This window comes from Chaetura pelagica, unplaced genomic scaffold (genome assembly GCF_000747805.2).
Source record: "Chaetura pelagica isolate M959 unplaced genomic scaffold, ChaPel_1.0 scaffold314, whole genome shotgun sequence".
NCBI lineage: Eukaryota > Metazoa > Chordata > Aves > Apodiformes > Apodidae > Chaetura > Chaetura pelagica.
This window is the reverse complement of record NW_009953218.1, coordinates 3,611,807-3,620,135: the sequence shown is the minus strand read 5'-3', so window position 1 is coordinate 3,620,135 and position 8,329 is coordinate 3,611,807. Positions and strand designations below refer to the sequence as shown.

At 42.1% G+C, this 8,329-nt stretch overlaps 1 protein-coding gene across 1 annotated transcript in view; it reads right to left on the bottom strand.

The window, feature by feature from the left end:
• Positions 1-8,329, bottom strand: part of PPM1H (protein phosphatase, Mg2+/Mn2+ dependent, 1H) — a 78,949-nt gene that overhangs the window by 11,436 nt on the left and 59,184 nt on the right. The window contains exons 7-8 of the mRNA XM_009997777.1: positions 4,303-4,366; positions 2,511-2,618 (exon numbers count right to left, since the gene is read on the bottom strand). Of these exons, the coding sequence (XP_009996079.1) occupies positions 2,511-2,618; positions 4,303-4,366 (172 nt within the window). The remainder of the gene's footprint in view (positions 1-2,510; positions 2,619-4,302; positions 4,367-8,329) is intronic.

Genomic DNA, 8,329 nt, shown 5'->3' with positions numbered 1-8,329 from the left:
CTTCAAATGAAATTTTCCATTATGAAAAATAAATATTTAATTCCACGCCAGACAGCCTCAGCCATGGCTTGCCTGCTTTGTGCTACTCCAGTTCATTAGAAAAGGCTTAATTCTCTAGAGCTCACCAACCTGCAGAAGTCCTCCAAATCTGGTCTTGTAACAGCTGAGCCACTGAATCCTGATTACATTTGTCAGTCTTGGCTACATGACTTCTCCTCCCATAGCCTGGCACTCTATCAAAGTATCATTTCACACCACCCTCAAATTACTTTTATATGCCTGTTTCTGGATGTAGTCTCAGGGCTGCTTACCTTCAGCTAAATTTCAGTGGATGTGGCATACTAGAGCTTTGTCACACTGGAAATAAAATGTTCTGAAAACTCACCACGTTGCCCCCAACTTGGGAAAGGATGCTGTAATTACAGCACAGAAACAGAAGCCAGAAGACCTTGGATCCTCCGTCTGTCACGACTCACTGTGCTGTTTAATTTCCTGTGCCTCCCCTTTTCCAGGTCTGGAAAGCAGACATTGTGCTTCCCTACCTCTACACAAACAATTCAAAATCCAGTGCTGCACAAGGGCCAAATATAACTGCTGCTTGATGCCACTGCCTTTACTTCCGAGTGCCAAGCTTCCCAGATGGTAGCATAAAGATGTCGTTCCTTAATGCTGGTTTCTGTGCAAGGTGCACTGTCCACATATGGACAGAACAAGTCAGGGAAAAAGCATGAGGAGATAAAGCACAGAGGCTCTCTCTGGGAAGAGAAGGAAGAGATGATTAAGAGAAAGAGGTGCAATGGAAAGCAAGTTGGAGCATATGTTAGTTCCTAATAGAATTCAGGGCTTTTTTGCCAGTACGTCTAAATTGAGGTGGCTGGTGCTTAGTCTTTCCTCCTCCTGCCCTCATACATTTTTGCTGAATTTAGCTGTAAAGAGAATGTGGAAACAAAGCCAATTTTGCTTCCCTTTTGCAAAGCAGTTAAAAGATCCTGAAACGTGGATAGCATATGAACTGGATGTCATATTCCAGAATTTGAACACATACAGACACACTCCACACAAATCAGAAAAGCCCATGAGAAGATTTGGTTTAAACACATAGACAAATACTGCAGCAGCAACTGGCAGGGATAATACTGCTGAGACACTCTGCTGCAGCCATTACATTCCCCAGAAACACTGGGTCTCAGCGTGCCAGAAAGCAAAATAAATAGGTAGAATTGCATTGTTTTGCTGGCACTAAACAAATCCATCACAGTGATGAGGGCAGAGCTGCTGCCTGGCTGGCTGAGAACAGGAGCAGGTCCCAGGTCCCTGGTCAGGGATACCACACACTCAAAGAGGGGAGAGGGAAGGTGCTGGACCGACACGAAGAAAACATAGAGAAGGTGCTGTCTGTAGAGCTCCCATTTTTCTTCAGGGCCAAAATATCTCAGCACTTTAAAAAAAAAAAAATTTTAAAGAGTCAAAGATGTTCTAAGCAAGGTTAATCTCATTAGTTGGTTCCTTCCTAGCAGTATTATGTCATTTGTGTATTTTTGTTCTCATACTGCTATAGCAAGCAATAAATTCAAGGTCAAATACTGGGTAGGGCTGGAACTCCAGCAAACCAGTTGACAGTGGATGGCTCTAAGCATTTGGGCCATGGAAGCAAAGGCTTCCTTTTTATTGCTTTCATCAGATGGTTTGTCCTTTCTTAATATTTTATAAAAAAATGTGTCATCTGTTCCTTGACGTAGGAACAGGAATGCAGTTACAGAGGGGAAAAAAAAAAGTCAGGTTTGCACATTTCTTGTTAACAAATACATTCAAATCCCTTTGGAAGGCTTTGTATCCTTCACTGCAAGGTCTCTGGTGGTCAAATACTTCAATATTTGTGAGAGGCAAAAAAACCAACGAGTACTGCATAATCCCCTTGTTATGCCACCATTTGGGAATCACATTGCCATTCCTGCCATTATTTGGTGTTCACAGAAAAACATCATAAAGAATTAAGCACTGGAGCTGAAGAGGCAGACAGATGGAAGCAGAAAGCCCTCTTCCAATCACTCTTGACATTTCCCTGCTTAATAGTTGATCTGGTATCCTCTGAGTAAAGTAGGATACTACACTACCCCAGAAGACATGAAGTGCTCCTTTCTACTCTACATCAGTTTCTGTGAAGGTATCATGATCTAGACTACAAGAGGAGCTGTAACACATGAAGATGGGGACAGATGGGTGTCTGTCATACTGAATTATGAGGCCATAGGATAACCATAGACCAAGGAGTGAGAAGGCATCAGTGCCTTGCCAGGAATGTGGAGCAACCAGGGTCAGGACATCCAGCTGGGTAACTTACAACATTCCTACTATGTGGATGTTACTGACATGCTGCACCTTTGAGAAGGGCAGCACGTTACCTGGATCGGACCACAGTCAGAACAGACAATCTGGGAAGAAGAAACAAGCACACTAAGTATATTTTCTTCTTTCTTTTAAATCAGATAGTTGAACCTTGGCTGTTTTACCTCAGGAGATGAGGAAAGGAAGGGTTTGATGTATATATTAGAGTCGTGCACTTTCAGGTCATGGTCTCCCAATCCTCGGGTCACTCCAATTGTTGCCATAACCCGAGCCTGGAAATAAAGAAAAGCAATGGGAGCAAATCTTGTTACTTGCATTGTGCCAGAAGGGAAAAAGAACATTCTTACTCCGCAACTGCTACAGTTGGGGATGAATTCCCTTTTATCTCCCAGAAACGCTAGATTTAACACAGCTAATCAACTTCAAAGCTTTTAACACTCATGTCGTCTCCATTTCCCTCATTATCCCAAGCTTGGTATTCATTCATATCCCAGTCTGCAGGCACCCATCTTAGACTGTCAGCCTCTGTAAGGGATGGGAAACCTAACCCACTCATCTGACTGTCCCATGCCAGTCTATGAGAGGAGTCCTTCAGCAAACAATACTGTTAGTAAACAGGTTGTGTAAAAAGGATGAGGAGCCTAATTACTCAACTAAGAAACCTGTGGCCTCTTCCTACTGACATGTTGCCATACATTCCCCTCCACCATGCACAAGTGCCAAAGACCACCTTAAACTGCTGAACACACAGGTGACAGTGGCACAGCTAGTCAAGGGCAGGCCTGATGTTACCTCAGGTCTACCACTTCCTTCCCCAGGAACCTTCCTCTGCAACATGAGCTGTCTCCCAAGAGGCTCTTCTTCATTAACACTTCTTCAAAGATCGACCAGGCAGACAGCCTGGCAGGGAACCTCGCTCTCTGCTGTCTGTGTATCACTTCCCCCAAAATCTAGTTTAGCCACAGGAACTTCTGAACAAGAGAGCTCACAGCATCAATAACAGCGAGCAACTGACTCTAAATTATTTTGCCTTAGTAACCCATGGTTCCATAAGGCAATAAGAAAGTAAATTAAAAAGATGTGCATGAAACATTTTGCAAATTATAAACCTAGCCAAATTCAGAGATAAGCTGCAGGTCTGAACCTTCAAAACTTGGACTAATTTTGAAGAGTGTGTATTTTTGCACTGAGATAAGAACCTAATGCAGCAGGGGAGCACTATTTAGAAACACAGCCAGCATACCAATATTGGCAGGCTGACACCACTGCGTCCTTATATTGATCCTGTTGCTGCATCCAGCTAAGCTTGCTGGGATCAGCACTAATGATCTCACTGTTCTTAATCACGTAGCTGGAATCAAACTACAGCCAAACAGAATGGTTTGTTTCTCCTTTTCGAGAAAAACTATCAGCATTCACACATCAGAAAAATTCAATAGTGAGTCCACGTACACTTGCTGAAGAAGATACAGTTAAGGGGTGTTACACTTCACAAATCCTGTCCTAATGCCTCCCCTTCCTAAATTAGGGATTTGCATCTCAGAGCACTCTAAAAAGATATTAAATATCCTCCTACTTTTTTTTCCTTTTTACCAAGAGATATCTTGCTATCTTCACCAGCCAAGTTATATTTTACAATGAGAACAGAAACATTCAAAGTCAATTATTTGAGATGGCCTCATTGTGGCCTATTTACATGAAAGAAAAACAAGAGCAAACTGAACAGCAAATTACTCTGTCTGCTATAAAAATGCTTTTTAGTAACTTCAGCTCCCCCTGCCTCCCCCCCAGACATGAGACTGATTTATGACAGAACCAAGATACTCTTTCAAGCTGTCAAAATGATAAAATAAAGAGATACTGAGTGGAAAACATTGGACTGCCACAGGCTAAATCAAGTGGTAAACAGCAGAGAATCCCTTCTTCCTTTGGTCCAAGGAAAGCAAATGTGCCCACCTTCTTGCCTTCTCCATATATAAGGGGAAACTTCAGGTCATCTTCCTCAATGGTTTTGTATGCCCTGTGGGGGGAGGACAAACAACATTTATAAAGCTTGCACTCAATTAGTGACCCACTGCCCTGAAACAAGCACTGCGATTTAAAAACAAACAAACAAAACAAATCATTATTTTTCCTAGGGACTCTGCTTTTGAGACAAATTGTAAATTTCTTTTTCTGTGAAAACATTTCCCCTAAAGAGTTATCTATTTCACCAAAAAGGAAAGCGAATATGGGGAAATATCTAACATGCCAATTTGCTCCTACTGCTTGCAAGGAAAAAGAGGTAAACAGGAGTAACATCCTAATTAGGTAAGAGATTGTTGACTATGACAACAGCTATACTGTAATACAGTGTCATAAAAAAAAAACAACCAACCAACCAGTAAAAACTTCCCAAACTCACCAAGAACCTCACCAATTACTAGACTCACACTGCTAACATGACATGGTGAGCAACAGCAGGGCGTGTACACAGTCAAGTGTGAAACAGCTCTTCAACCCTCTTCTCACCTTTCAGGACCACTTAAACCAACCCAAGCATCACATGTTGAAGAGTCTTAGAAGGATATTTAGTGCTCATTTGACCTTGATTGCAACAGTCAAGGTTGTCAGAGATTTCATATTTCACAGTAGCTTTCCCATGGCCAAGAGACAAGAGAAGTAAATGCTCATGCTCTGGTTCTGTTTGCCACATGCCTGTGTACTCTACCTTTTCCTCATCCAGCTGCTGACACTGATGAGGTGAGAAGGTGAACAATTTTGCCAGTGAGAAATAAAATGTAAAAAAAAATAAAATAAAGTAGATGGCTGTCATTCTCAAGCTGCAGAGTCCTGTGGCTTGCAGTACTCATGCTTGAGCCAAGGTGCTGGGGAGCACCTTTAGCTAAAGTACATCTGCCCAGAGGGCTAAGCAGCCTCTAACTAGCTAAGGGTTTTGGGCATGGGTGGGCCAGGAGGGAAAGACAACACCCAGGGAAAGGCTGGGGAGGGACAGTTCTGCAGTATGAAGGAAAGCATGTCCCTCTGGGTTGGTGTATTTTAGCTGAAGAGGGACCACTAAGGTTTCATCCTTCTCTTCCCTCCCTTGTTACATTCTCCTGGACAGCAACTCACACTAACTGCTTTACGAAGTAAAGAAAAAAAAACAAAACAGGTGGGGCACGGGGGGGTAGAGGGGACAGGCAGTGAGAAAAGCATCATTTGGACTGCTGTCCTCCAAAAGAATAGCCCCCACTTCCGAGTCCAGCATCTTTTCTGGAACCACCGTAAGGACCATTGTCCCTAGGGCCTTCAATGGCTGCACAACAGCGCAAGATGCTGGAAGAGGCTGTGCACTTGTATCATCAGCAGATTAGGATGGGCAGCTGGCTAGCCTGTGACCTCTTGAAGCTATGCAACTAAGTGAGGGAGGCCCAGAGGGCTACAGTGATTTGTTTTGTGGTTTCTCACAGCAAATAATCTCTTGGAGTCAGACCTTGAGTGTCAAGACTCATCTCAAACATGCTTATTTTGTTGCTGTTGCCTGAAAAATAATCAGCACTTGAAAAACATTGCTCAGAATTGCAACCACAGCAGTGAAGCTGGCACAGACACACTGAAAAGCCATCTGAGACACTCCAGAAAAGTACCTATGTCCTGCAATACTTGTAGAACAGAATTAATAATATATGAGCACGTGGTTTGCTGCAAGAGAAGGATGAAGGACAGCTTTTCAGCTAGCAGCTCAGCAACTGTGCTGGGGAGAAGGAAGGAAGCTATGAAGTTCATTTTGATTTATGTCCTGTGAAACTTCATACATGTGTTTATTTCACCCAGGCTACAACCTTCTGGACTATTTAACTTGATTTTATGTAATAAAGCTGCATTTATACCTTCCTGTGCTGTTTAGAGTGTTCTGTATATAAAGACATAATATGGCACTAGGTACATCAAACACAGACATACGGAGAACCTGAGGGGTTTATTTGGCTTTTGTAGTGCCAACATGGCCTTATCCAGCCATCTACATAACTCAGCTTAGCTCACTGTTTTAATAAACTTAGGGTTGCAAGCCTCCACTCTCCCTATCTTCCTCCTCCATACCCCAGGACGTCTTACTGGCCACCAGGGTATGACAAGATAGGTTATAAAGACAAGGATATGCTATTGCTTTCTGCTCTGAACAAGCCCAAATCCTGTAAAGTGTTTTTGCCACGTAAACCTCTATTTTTCCAAATGGAAAAATGGGGGCGGAGGAGGGAGTAGAAAAGGCAAGCCTGTGCCCAGCTAGATCTAGCTGCATTTTTTTTTCAGTTAACTTTGTTTCTTCTTTTCATTTCAAAAGAATTATGAAATGCTACAGTTGTCCAAAAATACGGAACTAGGGCTTGACATATGTACCACCCACAAAGCTACATTTGGACTCAGGATCAACATTTTGGAAAATCGGGCCAAATCGCACCAGGAGCCAAAAGAGATGTCAGAACGAAAGAACTAGGGCTGACATGATGTTACTCATATGCTAACTGGAATCTGCTCTAAATACATGGTGAAAAAATCACCAGAGCTGCTAAATGCACAAGACAATCCACAGAAGAAGTTTCTTACAGTGCTGAGGTTATTAGCAGGGCTTTGGGCACTCCTTAAATAAAAGATTATCAAAGATACCTGCATATTGCTGGGTCAGACCTTGAAAAACTGGTCAGCTCCCAAACACAGATTTCAGAGCCAAAATCCTAGATAATTTCTTACATGTGTTACATATTCTCTTGCCATATAATTTGTTCTTAAAATTGGCCTCTGAAAGCATCTATTCAGGTAAGAGTAGAAGTTGTTCATGACCCAAAAAATCAATCCACATTTTATTTTCTTTTACAGCAAACTGTGGAAGGTTACTGGTCATGAAATGTATTGCATTGGCATCCCCCAGCACAACAGATGGTGGCAGAAACACCATCTACCCTGACCTGGAAGGCTCAGTTCTGTCAACAACAGGGGAATCCAGATTCTATGCTCTCCTTTTCCATAGCACTTGGCTTTAGATAGTTTGTCTGTATTTCATATATTTGCTAGTGACACCCGATAGTAAACTGAGAATTAAATCTAAGGAAAAGCAAAAAGAATTGTTATCAAAGGGCTTTAGCTTGAAGCATAGAGTAAAACCCACCTGTGGCAAGCAAACAAAAGCACTGTGGCTCCAGAAATGTCCTAGTTCATACTGAGTACAAGGATGAAGGCTTTCCTTTGAGTCAGGTGGATTTAGTGTATTTCTAGCACTGTGTTTCTACCACTCCCTAAAAAACCCCAAATTCAGAACCCCTTCCAAACACCCCCATACCCCCTCAAAAAAAATATAAACCCACAATGAAACTAGACCAGCTAACCAACCCACCTCCCTTCTTCCAAGCTCAATTTTCCCTGGTTATATCAGTAGAAAACCAGATTTTAATCCTGGAGCAACATAAAACTTGATAGAAACTAGTTTGTTTGTTTGTTTTTCCCTCACAAGAAATCAGTGAATTGCAGCTAACCCTTCAGATAACAGAGCTTAAATCACCAGCCCAAAAGGTCCTGTTTACCTGTACTGTTGATTGAACTACAGGCATCAAAGTGTGTGCTTACTACCAAGAAGCAAAGATGTGTAGTGCAGGTTAGGCACAGAGCCACTGAAAATTATACAATTTGTGCCTTGATGAAGCCATAATTTTTTAAAAATGTCCTTGTGCATATGTGCTATTGCAGAGTCAGGATCTCTAAATCCAGACAGCACTGTCTGATACTCAGTACCCTCTAGGTAAGTTAGCTTTAATGTTCCACTGCCTCAGTATCTTTCCCCTATTACTCATCTGACATATAGTTTAATGAGGTAAAACTACGATAAAATAAAATAATAAAAGAACACAAACTATAGTAATGATTGTTAAGAGAAAAGGATGATGGCAAACCCAAATCAATTAGAGACAATAAATGCATGTGCACATATGCACAAACCAGCTTTTAGGGA